A 20,801-nucleotide genomic window follows, 5' to 3' on the forward strand; every position below is an offset into this window, starting at 1 on the left:
TTTTTATTGTACTGAAGCAACAACATCCCACAAACACAAATGCGGCCGAAGTCTTTTTATCACTTTTATCCGACTTTTTTTTTCCCGTTTTTTCCTGAAACGTCAGAGATTTTCATCATGATGTTTCACCGAACGTGACCTGACAAGAGGTCAGATCAGCCACATTTCAAGGTCGGAAAGACTCGTGCCATTAACGTCAGGCAGCAAAATACAGCGACTTACTAAAATCTGCCTAATTGTTCAGTCAGAGCAATAAAAACAGTTGGATCTAGTTTATCCTGCCACCAATTAACCTTTTATTAAACTGCTGCAAATTATTCAGTGTGGGATTATGTTACAGCAACATGTAATTGATGCCTTTTAGGACTTTTTGCACATCTTCAGCAAAAGTGCCAATAAATGTGGATGGGACTCTCTTTCTCTGTGTGTGTATGTATGTATATATATATATATATATATATATATATATATACACACACACACACACAACTCTTTTCACTAAAAAAACCCCCTAAACCTAAGATCATAGAAGAATCCATGATTTTTGAGGTGGACGTGTTTTCTGTTGCTAAATTGTTTTAACAAAAATATGTTCTTTCCCTTGCATGGCTTCAACTTCGTCTGGCAAAAGTCCCGTTGTCAGTAAATGCTTAAGACTTTATCTTATCTCCCAGTTGTTAGTAGATGTTCCCTCTTACATAAAAAAAAAGAAAAAAAAAGTGATACACAGTCGTATAAATGGCTCTGGCTCCTCTTTGTGAACATACAGCAGCACCGTGAGGCTGGTGTCAGCACAGTGGAGGATTCCTCTAAACGAAGCGAGGCTCCATCAAACATGGACGCCCGGCTCGCCTCTGACCATCAGCGGCCGCTAGAATTCAGCGGTCGTGTCTGGAAAACCCGCATTCTGTCGTCGAAGGAGGAGGAGAAGATGGAGGCCAGAGGGGAAATTTATAGTACATGGTGATGGAGAACATGCAGGTGATTTTCGTGACAGAAGAAGAAGAAGTGTGGGAGGAGATGGAAACCTGGGAATCTTTGTTGAGAACGTGGTGTATTTTAGTAGAAAGGGAGACACGTTTGCCTCGCATGAGTTCCCTTTGGCGCTCGCAAATTAAGCACTTCTTCATTTCACCAAAGCACAACTGATGCGTCGGTGCGTGAGCGTCCTCTTGGAGACGTTATTAGTGTTCAAGAGGTTATGAAGTCACAAAGCTTTTGTGAGTTGGAAAGCTTGAGGTTTCTCTTTACAGAGGTGTAACAAAAATAAAAACCCTGACTATTTATAATCACAGAAGCAAAGTTAGTTCAATTCATCCTCGTTCAGAGACCAAAAAAAAAACAAAAAAAACAACAAAAAAAAAACACACTTTCTGTTTGCATCCTGCTGTTTCAAAGTTTCATCACTGCATGTGGAGCTTGTGTGGATTTTAGAAGACGACTCCTCACCCAGTTGGGTTGGGGGGCCAGGGGGAGAGACGGCGGTGCGGTCAGTGCAGGTTTGGAGGTGAAGTGCTGCTTCTGCAAGCGGTCCACAGAGGTGGACAGGTAGGTAGCGTACAGCGTGTTTGCATACATCCAAAGCAGTGTCAGGGAGGTACGGAGGTTTGACCTGGGGGGGTTCAGACTCGGAGGCGGTGCGCTCCATGCCCCTTTCTCTGCAGCTTAGACTTTCTTGGTGTTGCGTCTCTTGGACTTTTTCACCCTGGGGAGATAAGCAGAGGTATGAAAAGGTTAGGGTTTGGTTTTTGTGGTGTTATTGCAGTGTGGAGACAATCTGCTTTTAATTCAGCAGGACGTAATAGCAGGAAAACATTCTCCCATTCAGACAGCCAGGATGGGAGAATGCTGCTTATCTAGGAAAACTTGAACCAGTAATGGAAGTAGCAGAAGCTACATATAGCTTCTGGTTACCGTAGAAACCAATGTCTCATCAGAATGACATTGACATTCTGAAGTCAAATTTAACAAGTGACATTTTTGATTCGCTACATCGGAAGGAAGAAACTAACCTCTGGGAACAAGAACTGCTATTTATTAGAAGTTCACACACTGTAAAAACACAAAACCTCACCGTGTATTTCTGATCCAGTTTCTAGAGCAAATATCTTAGTACACTTGAAATAAGACAAAACTAACTTACGAGTAACTTTTCAGCAATATACCAGAGCTTGTTTTGCGTCAATAAATGTCAAATATTGATTTTAAAAAAGTACTAGTTCCACTAGCAGAATATTTTACTGAGAAAAAGACATTATTCCAATGTTATAATTACTTTCTTTATATATATAGGTACCCTTTATCAATTATAAGAAATTATTGCCTTAAAAAAGGATCCTATATCTTGATAAACAGCTTCTTGTGACTGAGTTTTGTCTCATTTCAGGTGTACTAACATATTCGCACTTACCAAAAATACTTAGTAAGGTTTTGTGATTTTGCAGTGTAGGAGTTGTAAATATGCTTTTTTTTTCTCAATTAATAGTTTAAATTTAAATACTGATCTATGATCTATAAGAATTTCAAGTTATAATATATTTTGAAGCTTTCATATTTGCCTTTGTTTGCTGGTTGGGAATTGCTTTGGAAAGTGTTTATAATGTTTCAGAAAACAGAAATTTGACCAAAAAAAAAAAAAAAAATCAAGATTTGTGTTTTTTCCCCCGACATTTCAAAGATGCATTTCATACGCCTCTGATAACATGCAGTTAGCAAAGACGTAAATGTGGAAATGTGCAGGACGAAGGTAAATACTGAACATCTGCTCTCAAGTTTACATCTTATGCGAAGTTTGGATTAAATGTTTAGCAGGTTTGCAGAAACAAAGGCGCGCGAATCGCAGCGGAAGATTTAAGTCTGTTCATAAATTAGTGCAAATTATTTCTCCTATAGCCCGTCTGCTGCTCATAAACAGTTTCAGACAGTAATTGTAAGCGGGAATGTGAAAAGTTTATTTCTTTCACCTAAACCCGTGTGAGCAGAGCCGCATATTTCTTGTTTTGTGAGGGATCATTCGTCAACGGCAAAGGTTTTTATTTTTTATTTTTGTTCTTACTTGTTGATGGCGTTCTTCAGGTATCCTTGCAACCACTTGGTCTCAGGGTTGATGCAAACCTCCCTGTTGTTCTTCAGCTTAGCACTACGGAAGAAAAACAAAAAAACCCATAAATTACAAACCATTTGTCTGTGATTATCGTCTGTGATTATTACCATTCGACATGCAGATGGACATTTACTTCTCCAGTTTCTCTGCTAACACGTGTGTTTACACAAAGAGATAGAGAGGAAGGTTCTGAGTCTCATCCAAGCAACGTCTTATAAATCATCTTCAAGGACATCATGGAGGCAAATTTATGCTGCAGGACAATTTTTTTTTTCCATCCCCTGCATCTTGGTGACGATGCGCAGCAGAGAGGTAGTGTCTACAAATGATTATTTTAATCAAAGTTTTACAACAAAAAGAAAAAGAAAATCGTTGCAGGTTTATTAATTCAAGACGCTCGCTTTATGTTTTCTGCTGGGTGTGTTACGAAAACCTTCAGTGAGATCTTGTTGAAGTGAAACAGATACAATGTAACAGCAACCCCTAATGATGTGTAAAGACTCTTAAAATGAATTTATCTTGGCGATGGATTCCATTAAACATATTTGTTCTCAAATGTTTAGTTTGAATAAACTAAAGAAAACTAAAGAATCCATCATTTTTTGTTTTTAAAACCCTCGTACCGCCAGCAACCCGAATTAAATGCAACAGAAACATTTTATTACTGATTATTTCTGCTGTTTCAAAGTTGCTCTGATAGTCTGGAAACTTTCCCGGTGTGTTAAGACCAATTTCTTTTGGTTATAGGTCATTTTTGTTGAGGCGAAATTATTTTAGGGTCTTCATAAATCTGGAAATTGCTGCAGAAATATGCTTCTTTGTTCATGTAAGAAGCATAAACATGCCCATATCTACTTTAAAACACCTGCAACCGTGACAAAGAAAGCCTTAATGAATGATAAAGTGACGTTCACTTTATTATCTTAAATTGCTTGTCAGTTGATTGATCATTTTTCAAACCTCCCCTGTCAGAAAGGGATTACTGGTTGTTCTAATATGTTGAAGGGGAAATACTAAATCAAACCTTATCAGTGTTTCATTCAAAGAACAAGGAAGCAGAACTTTCCTTATCAGCTGATTAAAAGCTAATCTATCCACGGTTCAAGTTTTGCTGAATAAATCGAAGGGATTTTAATACTAAATTGCACGTGTAGTGCCATAAATATGTCCCGCACGGTTTTGCTCCAAAACCCCTCGTCTCTAGAGAATCTCAGCATGTCCTGTTTAAACGAGACGGATTATGTTATTACTGCAGGTTTCTGTATGTTTGGGAAAAATCGCAGCTTTCTGTTTCCACTCACATCAGCGATGACACTGAACTCTCTCTGTAAAAATGTCTCTGCAAAGCACATTAAACGTCCTCACAGATCTGGCATCTCTGGATCGCCTCGATTTCATTTAAAACTTTCTTCTGTTTTGGTTTGGTGTGAATTTCTTACATGAAATATTCGCTTCTTACTTGTAGACATTGTGATTTTTTTGCCGGCTTGAATCCAGATTATTTTATTCAATAGGGGAAATATGGCTCAAGCATACGTGCTCTTGAAATGTAATTAAAATGACATAACTCGTACAGTTCTGATCGTTAACGTCTAAAACGTTTATAGTGAAACAGACACTGTAACTCAAACTGTTGACTCATTTATTTATAATTTGGCATTAATAAACAATTCCTCCAGACATCAAAATGCTTGTCACACTTTTCTGTCTCGCATTTCTGTGACGTGTTCAGGTTCTTTAGGAAAAAAAAAAAAAAAAACTCAAGTCTTCTTGTAATGTTAGATCTCAGTTTGCCTCCAAAGGCCCTACTGGGATTTATAGTGGGAATCATTGCTGGCCAGGTTTAAAATGTTCCATCTCTTCCTCTTTAATCACATTTCCATGCTCTTTTGTCTGCTTCTTTCACCGCCGGCGGTCTGCGGAACGATTTAACTCTGAACCCGAGTTTACAAAAATACACAGAGATGCTTTTGTATTATCCGTTTAATCCCTTATTTCCTCCAGTAACGGAAGCATCAAAGCCGACCAGCAGTCAAACACAATCGGACCTCCGCCATGTTTCACTGTAAACGAGTCGTTCCTTTTTGTCACCTTCACACAAACAGATCCTCTGGTTGTTGTTTTTATTTAATTTCCTCATCCCATCAAATATGATGTCGTAGAGAAGCTTTTTTTAATACAGGTTTTCACTTCCAGTACTTCCAGTTTCCTCATGATATTATTATGACTGCGTCAAAAATATGTTAATGAATTTTCACTCTAAAAATCGTTCATTTAGCTGCGTAGGAGGCATCTCTCCTGTAACCATTAAAGTTAATTTATGCAGATGACAACAGGAAACTGTTTCGCAACACGATCGATGTGTAAAAGCTGGAGGAGCAAAATATCACGCTGCAGTCTTATTTCAGGAGCTTTACAGTTTTTCTTTTAAATCATTTTTCTCACCATCCTGCTCCAAACATGGAGGTAAAATAAACGTGCGCCCTCATCCGCCCTTGAATTTCACAATTCAAGTTGTTTTAAACATTTAAATTTTTGTCTACTGATTCACAAGAATTTACACACACAGCCTTCCTGGAGTGTCACTTTCTCTTATCTTTCCCATTTTGAAGAGGAATAATCAAGGGCAACAAAGGGTTTAGGGGGAGTTAGTAACTTGAGGTTTCTTTCTTTCTTATGCAATTTTATTCCTTGAATATTTTTACAGCAAAAAGCTCTAATATACAATAAACCAATGTAGAGACACTTTACAGTTTTGTAGTTCCTTAAACTACGTTTATTCATCCTGATTTCTTGGTGTTCCTGGTCTGTCGGTGAAAAGCCGGTGGAGGGATTAGCTTTCTTGTCCGGTTGAGTTTCAGATCTGACTGGACAGTGAGGGTTTGGGGGGTCAGGCTGTAAGGTTTCACCTCCTCTTAAAACATGTGGCTGATATCACACCCCGGTGCCGAAAGGTCGCGTTTGGGAGCCAACAGCTCGGAGGTGCAGCACCTCTCTGCCCCGCTCTCCTCCTCCCTCTGTCTCTCTGTCACACAACTGTAAATTCAACACATTCCTCAGACTGCGACCCTCTTCCCCGCTCTTCCCTACCCCGTCCACCCCATTCAGATGCTCCCACACACATTAGCAGGAGGAACGCATTGCCCCTTCGCCTGCAGTGTCCTCCAGGAGCGTCGGTCGTACAAACATCAACATCAAATCCCTCAAACCAACACGTGAAGCCGGGAGGCCGAGCGGCCCAGAAACCGGATCTCTGTTTGCTTTTCCTCAGGGGATGTCTCCTCTTCTCCCCCTTCCCTTTCTGTTACATTTCACTGGGGCTTTCCAGATCGTCCATTCAGAAGCTCTCTATGGTTTGATGCGTCTCCCTTCGTCCAGTGAGGAAGACGCTCTGAGAGGCTGAACCCTAATTGATTTGGCTGGAATTTGTGGGCCGGAGCTCCAGCAGCAGCAGCAGGTAGTAATTACTTCACAGCAAGTTAATATCAACAGCATGCTGAGGTCCGTGAGGATGATGGCACATGGGGGGACGCATGGGGGAGGACGTTCTGTTTTTTTGGAGGTGTAGTGTTTCCAGCTTTCTTACATCTGCTCCAGTAGAGACACCCTGGACGGTGGGTTTGAGACGCTTCTGGCCTGGCCAGAGAGCCGTTTGTCCTCTGTGACATTTTTTTTGCCATTTGGTGACCCCCTTGTTTTTTGTTTTTTTTACCCCTCTTCCCTCTTTTTTTGGCAGAAGCCCTGAAGCTTTTCAGCCTTTTGGCTGCGAGGCGTCTGCTGTCCACTCTTCTCTAGCCAGGAAGTGATGAGACTTTCTAGTTAATACGTTCCAGACCAGTGACATTACATCAATCATCGTCGCTGAGGCAGTTTGAGGCGGGAAATAAATAACAAAAAAGAGAGGATCAGGGACACAAGGGGTCAGCAGTAATACAAAGGTAATCTCTTTGACCCTTAATGATTGCTTCCTTTACAAACATAAATGGTCCCCTCGAGCTCGGCCCGCCGCGGCTTTCCTCTCTCTGAGTGGATTGTGTTGTTTTAATCTCTTCATACAGGAAGCGAGTCAAAGGATATCAACACCAGGCCTCACATTTACCCCACACGTCAACACACGTCGGTCAAAAATAGTGGAAATGCACAAAAACCGCTTCGTAAATCCTTTTCCCTACACTGCTGGGTTTATACTGTTGTGACTTTAGCATTGGATTAAAAATTAAAGCCCATGTTTGCTGGGGTGGACAGGAGGAGCAGCCTCATCTTTTTCCGAAACTTAAACTGACCCAAGGTTCACTGAGCAGCCGCAGGAAATGGTAAGATCACAAAGTGATGCTGTGTAATAATGTTATGTTGGTGTTTGTAGAGATGAGATTTGAACCTGTTTGTTCGCCTAAGCTAGCATGAGCGTTTTGACCAGCTAGCACAGAGTGCTGCTAGCTTTGTTCAGCATTCACACTTTATTCAGAAAAATAACTAGTGCTGTTAATAATAATATTAATATAAATGGATTGTTTTACAGAATTGCACTACGGAACAAGTTTGCACATTTAAGCTAACATGAGTTGTTTACTTGCTAAGTAGTTAGGGCTAAGCTAATTATAGCTATGTCACATTTTGACTAAACGTGGTCATAAAATTTGGGTGAGAAGTTATACTTATCTTAAGTTATCTTAAGTTATACTCCATCTTAAATTTTCTTACAATGCCTTGCGTAGCCTGCAGGAGGCTGATTGCACAGAAATTAAATATGACTGACGATAACATATATTGTTGCACAAGTTGGTCTTTAACGTTGCTTTCATGGAAAACTTGAATTGACTTTCTTGAACTTTAGTGAACATTGTTGTTTTAAATAATATTTGAAACGTAACAAATCATGCAAATCCATGAAACTCTTACTCAAGCTAGATGCATATTTTACACCTTTCTTGAGAACTTAGCATAAAACTAAAGCATCAAAATCCTCTAGAATGATTTATTACTTAAATGCATAAGCTGCTTTTAACTGTTCTTCACAGAAAAAAATGACAAGTTAAGCTCCATCCAAAATGCACTCTGGGATTTGACTATACTTTCCCCAGATTACCTGATGCTTAAGTCATTAATACATAGAAATCTGTACAAATTAGTGAGAAGATCAGACAATTAGAAAGTGGGAAAGTCATTTCTCAGAGATAAGCATTACTTACATGACTTGGAAGGGGCAGTTGGGGGTGTGGAGAAACTTGAGCTCCTTGATGGAGCGCTGAGAGACGGTGTTGAGCGTGGTGCGACACCAGCAGCGCTCCACCAGACTGATGGGCTTGGCTGCAAGCAGACAACACAAACCAAAAACTCATCACAAAGCTGCAAGCAGGCAGCAATAAAGTCAATAAGCAAATCAGCTGCAGGCGCCAAAATTAAACTGAAATAAAATCATTTACGTTTCAAATTCGAGCATTAATGCGCCTCTTTCTTCAGTGAGCATGTTTAATCTACTGTAACAAATTTTCACAAAGCATGGAGGATTTATGAGTTTAACTGCTATTTTTTTTTCCAGGACATGTTAATTAAAAAGAGATTAGCCCTTTATGGCCACTTCTTTTCTTTCTTTCACACAACCGCAGGTGCAGAATTTTAGCCTTTCATTGCAGCGGCATTTAGCCCGGCCACTCTAAAGGGAAAAGGGTCCTCGACCTTTTCCAAAATTCCTCCCTCGGCGGTTTTTTTGGTTTTTGTTTTTTTCTCATAAAAAGTCCTCTGGAGCTGAAACGGCATCAGCAGGCTGTGTGGAAACCAGCTCAAGCGCATTCTTAAAATTATTACAAATCAGCGCTGTGGATACCTGCTGAGCACCGAGGAAAACAGACATGCAACTGTTACTGCATGTAGTTGCTCATTTGGCTATTTTTTTGTAATTTAAACAGCTTAAAAATGTCTTTGAGAATACAAAAAATATAACACTTAGCCCGTTTACAGCAGATAATTTCACATTTTAAACATTTGCTGTGGGATTCAACTCGTGTGTATATGTATATATATATATATACATATATATATATAATCCTAAACACCAAATGTCTTTCCACAAATGGCTAAATCCTCAGTAATTTCAGCCTAATGATTCACACCCGTTCAGACTTCTTTCTCATGCAAACTAAGGGATTATTATGCAGCTTGCAGCACCGGGGCCACAAGCAAAGGGCCCACTGCTTTCCCCACTTCACTCTTTATCCCTAATTAGAAACTAATTATAAGAAAGCAAAGAGTAAAAGACAAATATACGCTCATACATAGACCTGAGGCTTTAATATGCTGGAGGGGGCTCTCGTTGGGGCTGAAACGACAAGCTGTAGCACAAAGCAGCAGCAGCAGCGGCGGGCGACTCGGCAGCCCAGAGGTTAACTCGTAGGAGATTAATGGGGGCTCAGCGCGAAGGCAGCGCTCAAGATTTAAGATTCTAGACTTTACTGTGGAAGTGAAGGCAGGAAATCAGATTTGAAATAATGTTTCAACCAAAAATATTGGACATATTCATTGTTTTTCTGTATTCCAGTTAGTAGGACTTTGAATTTATAGTAATAATGTCATTTATCTTCTTCCATGTTCTTATATTTTATATGTTTTGCACTTTTAAGCCCCTAATTTTGTCTTAAGATTTAAAAAAAATGATCTCACAGCACTTTGTGATTCTATCTTTAAATATAAATAAATGATTTCTTCATTAATTCATTCAATTTATAAAACAAAATAAACTAAAGCGTTAATATCATAGATATGAAATAATCCTGGTTGACTTTATATAACTTGGTGCTACATAAACAAATAAAGTGAGTTTTCACTACAAGCTCCATCAGACCATTTTATGTACACATCACCTTTAGTTTGAGGTAAAACTTTAAGAACCAATGGATCAATTTGCCTCAGTGCTAGAGAAAACAGTTTGTGAAAAAGCATGATTATAAAACAAAGTGGTCAAAACTGATCTACTAAAGAATGAAAACAGGTAGAAAAAGTAATATTTAAAGCACCTCCCATCATCATTTATCACTGCAACGCGATGCAAACTTGTAGAAAAATAACAACAGAGTTCTTTTAGAATAACAGTCTGCCATCTAAAAACTCAAATTTCTTGAAATTTATCACAGAGCTGCAGTAATATTCTGATCCAAAAGCCATGTCTCGTGTTTGCAATGAGTGAAACGTAATGAAACAAACGTGCAAAATCTGGAAAACATGTCAAATTAATGTAAGTACCCAGATGGTACAAGCTCCACATTAAAATGGAAACTCGCTTTTCTCATGCAGATTGAAACCATAAAAAGTGAAAGTTCCTCCATTAAATCCATATGTTCACCAAAACAACATACTGGATAAGCTTTCTTTATAAAAAAAATGTCTAAAGAATCACCAAACCAGCAAAGTGACCTGAAACCTCCCCAGAGTTGCCAGTCCAGACTCACCATTTGCAGTGGGAACCTGCATGACCACGGCCAGCAGAGTCACTAGCGCCAGCAGCTTGACGTCCATGGCTTCAAGAATGGCTTCAGGAATGGCTTCAGGAATGGCTTGCGCTCTCTTCCTCCTTTACAATCCAGCGCACGACTGTGTCCTCCAGCTCCACTGCGGCTGCAGTTAAAGCTTTAGTGGGAGGGAGCAGAAACGGAGAGGGGGGAGTCCCACTTTCTCAGGAGGGCGAGGCGTGGGTCCCGGGAGAGGAGGTGAGAGCAGGGGAGGAGAAGAAGAGGAGACTTCCCTGATTGCAAGCGTGTTGGCTGGGAGTCAGTGGACAGCTCTAGGGGTGGCGTTCTCTCTTTTCATGTAATGTTTCTTTTCCAGATTTCATCTTTTTGTATCTTTATTTGATCTCTTCCATCATCTGGCGGGTTTTCCTCTCCACCACACACCAAAACCAGTACACCGGCAGTTTGCCCACCAGTCAGTGCCAGCCCCACTGTGAGTGGCAGAGCTCCCTATGGCTGGGCTAGTAATGCTGCACGCTTCAGCTGAGTGTTGTGTTATTGTTTGCTAGGACACAGCCCCCACTTTTCCTCTCTTCGTCTCGCTGACTCCTTGTCCTCTGGCCAGGTTCCTGTCCTCGACGCCTGGTTCATGTCCTTAATAGGCTCCACGGGACTTTCATTGTCTGCTCCGTGATTAAACTATTACGAATCTGTTTAGACCTCACATCTGGACCACAATTAGGAGGAAGGAAAAGTTGTGCTGAAAGAAAAAAAAAAAAAAAAGAGAGAGAAGCTGCAGATCTTAAAATTGACTTCTGTGATTCTCTATTTCTTGTGTGCAAAGCAAGCCAAAGAAAAATCAAGAAGAAGGTGAAGTTTGGAGGTTTCTGCAATCAAGGCCCGGATGGTGTGGAGTCATATTTCATCAGATCTAAATGCATAGTTACGTTTGAACTAAAAAGAGAAGAAAATCGATTGTTTCTTTCAGTACACAACTGTTTCTAATGTAGAAGCTTTGCTGTCTGCCGCAGTTTGTTTCCTTTTGTTTGTGTCCATCTCAAGGACTTTGTAACTATGACAACCTGTGTTTAAAATCACTTTCTTTAATCTTTTTTTAATACTTTACTGTGGTTCCGTTTTGGTGTTTTGCTTTGACGAGAGGTTGTAATAATTTTTTTTATTTTTAAGTTTTGACTTAACTGTCTCGGGTGTCTTACCAGAATCAATAGTGTCCAGTTAAATTATATGTGGTATTTACGTTCGTACTGTACAATTACAAAACGGAGGCCGACAGACAGCAGATTTGTTTACATTATTTTTTAAATCAGTTTTGGGACATTTTAATTTGATTCTCAATTGTAGTAAATGAGAATCACAACTCTCACATATGTGTTACGTAAAGTGTTATTTATTAATTTTAAAGAAGATAATAATATTCATTTGTTTCAGCTGAATATGATTCATAAAAGTGGAGTGGCCAGCATTTTTCCAGGGGCCTCGTCCCCCCGCCAGCCACCTTTTAGGGATGCCACTGCTTAATGAGCATTAAAACGCAAACTTCTTTAAGTCTACATTTCTATATTAAAAATGTTTCAAAATTTGACCAAAAGATTTAACTTGACTTACTTTATTCACCACAAATGGTCAAAGTAGTACTCTGCTTTTTTTGTTTTTTTGTTTTTGCCTAGAAGTGAAAGAGACGAAGTGACGACGACTGGGTGTTTTATACGATCCATAGATGTCCATCTATATGGTTTTAAGCATTTTATTGAATGGAGTCTGTTCTCCTAAGCGAGCAGACATGGACAGGATGCTGCAGAATGAGGGCTGTAAACAAAGCTTGAAGGGACAGATGTGAGTCCTCACGTCTTCTGCAGCTCTCCAGGATCTGATGGAGAGCCTCCAGCTTCACATCTTGATGAGCTGAACTGAAACAGAGCTGTGTGGCTGGGAGACGCCGGCATGCGGGCGCATGTCTCTGATTGTACGCGGGACTCCAAACAAGCATGTAATTATGCACATTGTTGCCCCTTTTTTTTTTGTTTTGATGCATCGGATGCTGAAGTGGAACTGGACTTCCTGGCAGAACACAATCCTTGAATTTGGATCCCGCTGCACTCCGTCATGGATAATGAAACCTTACGCTGCGGAAAAAAACCCCCTGCCCATCCATCCATAGAGCCTCTGCTGTGGTTTCCAGACCCCACAACGCAGCGGCGTGCTGAGAGAGCACTCACATGTCTCAGGCCTGCCGATGACCGTAAAGCTGCTGCTGTTCACTGTCAGCCAGAGATGAAAGTGAGAGAAACTCATTGCACCTGAGAGGAATCCAGTGATTGCTTCTCTAAAGAAAAATATGCTTTTCTACAAATCAGTAGAGTGGCTACAGAAAATGCATTTCCCAGTTTTTCCAGCGGCAAAGGTCAAAGTCGAGTTTATTTGTAAAACACATTTCGGCGACAAGGCAGTTCAAAGTTCGGATAAAAGCAAAATACATCCACCATTTATGAAACAAGCAATAAACTTTACATTTTATCATCAAATACGCTGCTCAATTTTACACTTGCTACCAACTCTGTGAACAATAAAGATAAGTTTAAAGTAAAGTCAGGTTATAAAATAATGATGGTTTGAACAGAGCAGTGTTCAAACCTGTCAGTGCAAACCTACAACACCTGGTTTCTGCAGTTCAAAACATTTTAGATCATTAAATTTAGCATGAAACTTAAAAGCAAGCTTGCCATTAATGATTTCTCTCAGGTAACTTGTAATTTGTAGCTCCATGGTTTTATCTTGGGCTGTCCTTTATAAGAGGATTTTCTCAGAGGGGAGAGATAAAAAAAGTTAGTTTGGGATTTTTAGCATAAGTTTGAGGCTGCATGAAATGCAAATTGTAGAGATACAAATATCTGTGGGACTGAGAGTGAAAAACAGTAAACTACAGAATTATCTGCATTAAAAGACTTAAAGCTGGGATGGAGGACAAAATAAAGTCAGAATACAATCAAATTTCGTTCAGAAATCTAAGAATTACAGGCAAAACTTGACAATTCATGTTCAGAAATGCTCTCCGTCCGCTTTTGTTTCACCTCAAAAACACAAATGTAGTCTTTCAAACTGAAAGATCACCGAAATGTTACAAAACTTCAAATTTTATTTCAATAAACCCAGTAGTTTTTATCCATCTTTACCCAGTAGGTAAAGATGGATAAAACTTCAAAGATTTTCATTTTCTGAGTCAAACATGAACGTCAAACGTTTTCCAGCGCCAACACGCTGCGTCAGTGAAACTTTTATCCCGAGCAGCGGGACAGCACTGTTACGTCAGGTCAAAGGTCAGCGTGTTCGCGTCTCTGCTTTGGGTTATGGGGTTTGATCTTCCAGGTCTTTTTTCTGGACCGTTCCCGATAGACGAGCAAACGGCTTACCTGACAAGGGATATGATGGAAAACAGACGAGCGCCGGGTCCAAACATGCAGCGCCGCACAATTAGAAGAAGGCGAGCGGATACGTAAAGGCCAATAGGCAAGTTATTCCATTTCTCACATAGCAGATGTGACAGCTGCTTGTAAGATCTGAGGATGCGGCTGTTTGGGAAGTAATGGAGCCGTAAGTGAGAACACAGAAACATTTAACTGCCCGGCTCTCTCGGTTTGCTTTCTCTCGTCGTTCCTCGTAAATTAACACGGTAAAAGGCTTTTTTTTTTTTTGGCTTATTTGTTTATTGTTTTGTGACAGATACCAAAACCAAACTGGATTTTATCCTACCATGAAAGCTGAAGAGTTTCTTCTTTCAGTAGGTAGCGTGGCCGCATGTTAAACAAACCAACGCCACACAAACACGTCATTAACCTCTCCTAAAATCTTTACTTGCTAAAGTGAAACCAAATAAACCACAGAGTAATCTGTCCAGTCATCTCCTGCCTGACAGCAGAGCTCTGCTTCCTTTTGCAAGATCTTGTTCAGAAGATTGCTCAGGGTTTATTGTGCTGGTTCAGGCGTTTGAGTCTGGCGATAGGTTTTATGGTGGCTGACCAGATGAAAGGTTTTCCTTAGATAAACAGGAGTCTGTGATCACGGCCTGGGCTGAATGAGTGGTTCAAAGCGTAAACACACTTTAGCCAACACTGGGACAAATGTAAGCCTCGGTAATAGCTTCTGGATCATTAAAGGTGTTAAATAAAATCACTTTTATGTAAAAAAAAAAAAAAAAAAAGATTTTCTGTGGAGAAAATTTCACCTGGAGCTTAATTAAAAAACAAAACACGTATATTTCCAAGAGGTACGCACTTCCTGCCTTTGTGTGTTTTGGTTTCATAAACATAAAATGGGGGTTTAAGATGTGCGATGGGGGTTGGAGGGGTAAGAGGTATTTTCGGGGGTCGCCTTTATCAGTTAACATGCTTGGTCTCAACATCTGGCTTCTCCGGTGGGACATCACACACACACACACACACACACACACACACACACACACACACACACACATTGATTAAGCAGAATGACGTTTCTGTTAAATGATTAATTGTCCTTAACAGTCTGAAGTAATCTTGTGTTGATTTATTATGGATCTGTTCAGAAGGTTGTGCTCACATTTCTAAACAGTCTCTTCAGTGCCCACAACTGGGTAAGTACTCAGAAATAAAAGAGATATTAGTTGTGTAGCGTTATTTTGGTAGGAAACAAAGCCATTATGTTGCACTTTGTGGTTAAGCTTAGGTGGTGCAATGCTGCTGCTGTCCGATTTCACTTTTTAGTTTTGTTACTGTGCTGAATTTATTGCTCACTTCAGCTTTCAAACAATTGTTGTTTGAATTGTGCTCTTTGCTAAAAGTCCTGCATTTCTAGCTTTTGAACCCGTCTGTTGGTTAAGTTTATGGGCCAAGATGAAGATTAGGCATCGTCCATTTGCTGGTACTGTTGATCATTTCATACCAACGTCTTACAAAGCTGTGGCTTTAAAGCAGCAAAAGATTTCTGTCACAACATTCCTACTTTTCAACCTGTTTTAACAAGACGCCAGAGAAAAGTAAAACCAAAAGCAGCAGCAAGTATTATAAGCAAGCAAATTTTCAGAGTGGCATGGGACACATCCTGTAAACAGATGTAGAAGGATGAAGGTCATTTTGTCTGTTCAACAACTTTTCTTTGTCAATTCTGACATTCTGTAGTACTACAAGAGTTGTACTTGTCTATTGTATGGAAGTTGGGTTGTGACTCTGATAAATAACTACGTACCAACAGGAGGTCGCTAAAAGTTAATTTAGTGTCAGGAGTCAAAACGTGTCATACTTTGAGAATCCACTGCCCCAAACTGGGATCTGGATATAACTTAATAGAATAGAAAATAACATAATTTCAATAATACATGTGACATGACAGTTGATCTTAATTGAGAAACATACAAAAGTTAAGAAAAAAATCTGTCGTGAGTTGGTTGTGAGGTAGACCCAGGTGGAAGCGAGAGAAATGATGACTTAATGATGAATAACACAATCCAGGCAGCACAGGTGAGCAACAGCAATGACTCTCACCCTGGTAGCAAATGGCATAAAGGCAAAGACGTATGACACGATAAACGACAAGGACCCAGCAGAGAAACACAGACAGAGGTGGGATTAAATACACCAGGGAGTAATCAAGGGGAAACAAGAGACAGCTGGAGACAATCAAGGGGTAGACAACACCGAGACATAAATGAACACACAGAAAAACCAAATCCTCACAAAAGCTAATATGTAATAAAGGTATGAAATGGTTTGATTAGGAACAAAAATGGCTGCCAAGCAGATTGACAAAGGTGTGACCAACTAAACGGGCTACACTTGAGACCCTGGATTGGTCCATTTGTATTAGTTTTCATTTAGTCCTTTCAGGCTGCAGCAGGGTACTAAACCCCAAAACCAACAAAGATTAAAGACTCGGCAAAACAAAATGCATTGTGGGCTCTTCACTGAATAAAACTCTTGACAATTTTAATCCCTGTTTACATGTACAGCACATACAGTCAAAAAGCTACGCAGACCCACAGGGACCGACGCTGAAGACATTTCCATTTGAATGTGCTGCTGCTTTTAGAGCAGCAACGCAATGAATGCGTTTGAAGTCTTCGGCTCTCCTTGCCTGTCGTCAATGGAGAATGGCCTCTCATCGACAAATCCAGTTTACTTTGGGCCCGTCAGAGGAGGGGAGAATCTGGCATGACACCAAATGCCACTCAATAGATGCTTCCACCAAACAAAGGCAAAAAGTGGCCGCCCCTCCTCTCTTGCCGCTCTATCCTTGTCGCCCGCTTGACGGGCACATTGAAATCTGCCTGGTCTTTCATTAATTTGTCAAGGGCGCAGTTTGCACGTGATCCCGTTGCCATAGTTTCTGCCTCTGTATAGGGAAGGACATGTGTTTACTGTATATATTAGAGGATGCCAGAGAGAAAGAGGGCGGACTTGAGTGCCTGTGTCGACCGGTGCTACATTTAAGTGTGTTTTTAGGAGCTGGCAGTCATCGGCTCTTTTTCTCAGCGAAATGCAAAGAGCAGGGAGGCCGTGTAAAGGGATAGACGTCACAATGCAAACTCTAATTGGGTGGGATGCACCGTGAATACTCTGCAAGAATACGTGTGTGGTTGAGACATTTGAGCAAGGCAGTATGAATGTCTGTTGCCAGATATTAAGGTTGCAGGGTTTTTTTTTGTAAGATCAGGGAAACGTGAGTGATAAACTCAAAAAGAGACGTAAATGTGTCTGATATTTTTGTATTGTTAACTTTAAGTTTTACTAACAGCGTTTCTTTGGGGAAAACTGAGACAGGTGTTTGTGGTCTTTTTGGTAACCAATGGAGTTGACTTACAAACCATTATGATGGCATTTATCAGGCCTAGTGAAATTAAACCCAGTTTTAAAAAAAAAACGTGATTAACCGCTGTTAGCTTACATTCAACGATGAGGGCGATTACTTTCCCCAATAGAACCAGATTGCATTTTATTAAAACTGATTATCTTAATAAATGAGTTGAGAATTGCATGTTGTATTTTCTTGTCTGTGGCTTGTAATTCATTTTAATTTCATCTGAAACATTTGGGAAAGAAAAAGAAAGTAAAGTTCAAAAGGTTCTGTATGTGCCGTTTCTTGTTGTAATGAAATAGGACAGATTAATCTGATAAAAATTACTCTGAACAATAATCTTATCGTAGATGTTATTCATGGAGTCACTTTGCCACATTTCTATACTGTAAATTATGAGTGTATGATAGAAAAATCATTGGAAGTCATCAGTCGCCAACCTTGTTACAAGATCTATGACATAGCTCCCGAAACAACAACTGTGTGGAATATTATATAGATGTAATCTGAATCTCCCTGTTTTCTTGACAAAATCGCTGCCACAGAAATGAAGAAAAGATATGTAGAAAAAAATAATTTTGGTGCCATATCTTTGAAAGCCTCCCCTCCTCATGATATCCCACGGTGACACAGGTCACTTTGACATGGACAAGTTAAATTCCCTCTAGTTTCTGTCAAACCAGGGCTGATGAAGGCCATGGGGGCTTGGCAGAAAACAAGGAGAGCATCTGTAAACACCAAATCACACGGCCTGGAGTCAACATGCCTCTGTTGAATGTCAGAGAGCCGTGGTTTAAATTCAAGCTGAATTAGCCCACCGATGTTCCTCCAGCTGCGGCTTTTGACAGCAGCCGATCTAAACGCAGTTTGTTTTGAGTTCAAACGCGTCGCTCCGCTCGAGACAAACCGCCGAGCTAAAAACCTGCGCAGTCATGGATGCCGTCTTTGTGATGCAAATCCTCAATGGTCTCTGAAGGCTTAATGGGTTGAATGTCTGGCGCACGAGAAACAAATGTGTTGGCTCACACACACACACACACACACAAAACACACACACGCACGCACAACTCAATTTAAACACCACACACACACACTGAGCAGAGCAGAGCGGCTGTGAGGAGGCCAGATCTGAGCCGGGCCGCGGTGAGGTCTCTGAACTGGGACTGGGTGGAGGTCACGACCCCGGCAGATTGGACAACCAGTGTTGGTGTGAGACTTGAGCGCTTCTTTCAGCCGAGCCGGCCCTCACACTGCGGCAGGTGGGAGGCAGCCAGTGGTTTCCCTTTTACAATTGTTAAAGCAACAACGGCTGACAGTGTTTATGCTTCTACAACCCACCAGGACTGATGCACTGGTAAGTGTTTGGTCCACTTTGCATGAAAATGTTTGACGTTGTTACCATGGTACCTATAGAGTTGCTAGAATTAGTCTCTAAATAACCTCATCAACACAATATTGTTGACAACCAAACACTTATTTGAGATTAATATAATGCAGAGCCACTTTTTGTGCTACTAGTGCAGTAATAAACATGATGCATTAGCATTTTGTTTGTCACAAACGGTGACATTTTTCTGTCCCAATCAATGGTCTGTGCTGTGAGACACAAGTAGCGTCACCCGAATCGTACCGCATCATCGTCCCACAACTGAAGGAGCATCGTCTTCACAAGACTGTCATAGAAGAACAGAGAGTCTTCAGTCAGAGGCTTCTTTAAAACTGCTGTAACACAGACCTCTACAGAAGGCCATCACCATCCATAACAACTCTGAAAAACCTTGAATGATTTGAGTTACAACATTTAGTTTCCCTTTGGGATCAATAAAGTTCACTGACAACAGAAAGCAGATGATCCAACACAAAAAACTCAGTTAATTTGTTATAAGTACTCAAATTAAGTTTATCCAATTACATATATTATGTTCTCATGTTAAACATGATTTATTTAAATTAAGACAAATTAGTTAAAAAATTAACTTTTTTTTAAAGTGGGAGTTCTATTATTATTAGTGAATTTTTGAATTGAATTGAATTGATCCGAATTGAATTGTGCAACACAAATTGGTTTTATGGGCCGCAGTCACAACAGAAACATGCAAAATGGCGCATCAAACCAGTCTGTGCAGTGATTCTCAGAAGAAATTAAATATATGGAATCAAAATACACAAATCTAAAGAATGGCCTAAGACTTTTGCACAGTCCAGAAGGTCTAAACCCACTGTATTCCTGTGGGTTAAAACACCCAGTGACCATCTCTTCATGCCAAGCTGTTTGGCGTCTCAGATCCCCATTTGGTCAAATTGCTCCTCTTTTCTCCATCGACCTCTTCAGAGGGAGTTTTGTCACATTCCTTTGCCCTCTTCTAGTGTTACCAGTCATTTACTTCACCCATCTTTAGGTCACGACCAGCTTCTTGTTTTCAGAGCATTAGAGCCTGTTCCCACTGTCAGCGCCCGACTGGATCTACGAGAAGTCAGCAGTCGCTCCGGATCCAGGAGCGAACGTGTGAGTCCAACCCGACCGGCTCTTCAAACAGAAGCAAACATCTACAGATGGACCCAACACTCAGGTCACACATGAAAGTATTTACTGGCATACAATCTCTTCAGCTGCTGCGTTTCCATGATTTAGTAGATGTTCATTTCTCACACAGTATATTTCATTACATGAAATGTCATATTTTGGCAGCGGACTGCGAACGCAGCACAGTGTCGAGTGTTGAAAACGAGCTTAGCAACCTCCAAGAATCAGAGTTATGTTAGACGCATCACGTATTTTTCACTTCTGGTTCTTGTCCATAAAAAAAAAAAAAAAAAAANAATTAGGTAGAACCAAGCAAGATGTTGTGCTTTTTGGCAAAAGTCACGAAGGTTAGATTTCCCACTTATACGCTCATTTTTAGTTGCTTGGCTGGAGCGTAAGACAGATTGCATTTTAATTATTGCTGCTCTTTTTTTTTTAAAGAGAACAAAAGGACATAATTAGAGGAAAGAAAACATTTTTGAAAGTAAAATTTATGCTTTTGTCTTCTGCGACCTTTCCTGTACCTTCATTTTGTACTTTCGTGATTATATCCAAAAAAAGAAGTGCTGCTTTTTCAGTGCACTGCAAACTTATCCATAACCCTAGGATTTCTCCAGGTTGATAGTTAAATTATGCTTTTTAAAAAAAGTTTTACAATTTACAAATAACACTCTGAAGATGTGGTTAAATGTAAAAAAAATAATAAAAAATAAAAATAAAGAAAGAAAGAAAAGCACAGATGACAACAACCCTAAACATATAGCTGTAGCTGCAACAGATTTAGACAAAAGAATATTCAAGGCAAACTCCTTAGGAAGGAAAGTACACAGTAAGAGGCAAGACAAGATGTTGCAAAAACAAAACAAAGAAAAAGTCTTTGAAATGAAGA

At 40.1% G+C, this 20,801-nt stretch overlaps 1 protein-coding gene across 1 annotated transcript; it reads right to left on the reverse strand.

The window, feature by feature from the left end:
* Nucleotides 1-598: 598 nt before the first annotated feature.
* LOC103148710 (stromal cell-derived factor 1-like) lies at nucleotides 599-10,720 on the reverse strand. Its single transcript, XM_007567601.2, has 4 exons — nucleotides 10,546-10,720; nucleotides 8,293-8,410; nucleotides 3,056-3,139; nucleotides 599-1,705 (listed from the first exon to the last, which is right to left on the reverse strand). Exons 1-4 carry the CDS (start codon nucleotides 10,610-10,612, stop codon nucleotides 1,666-1,668), a joined length of 309 nt encoding a protein of 102 aa, XP_007567663.1. The 5' UTR covers nucleotides 10,613-10,720; the 3' UTR covers nucleotides 599-1,665.
* Nucleotides 10,721-20,801: the final 10,081 nt, after the last annotated feature.

Source organism: Poecilia formosa, unplaced genomic scaffold (assembly GCF_000485575.1).
Source record: "Poecilia formosa unplaced genomic scaffold, Poecilia_formosa-5.1.2 Scaffold211, whole genome shotgun sequence".
Taxonomy (NCBI): Eukaryota; Metazoa; Chordata; class Actinopteri; order Cyprinodontiformes; family Poeciliidae; genus Poecilia; species Poecilia formosa.

Bases quoted from the DNA above. Each gene is read 5' to 3' on its own strand.
- LOC103148710 (XM_007567601.2), bottom strand. From the start codon at position 10,612: ATGGACGTCAAGCTGCTGGCGCTAGTGACTCTGCTGGCCGTGGTCATG. The intron at 8,411-10,545 runs GTGAGTCTGGAC...GTCTGCTTGCAG, and splicing joins GCAGGTTCCCACTGCAAATG to CCAAGCCCATCAGTCTGGTG. The intron at 1,706-3,055 runs GTAAGAACAAAA...TTATCTCCCCAG, and splicing joins CTGAAGAACGCCATCAACAA to GGTGAAAAAGTCCAAGAGAC.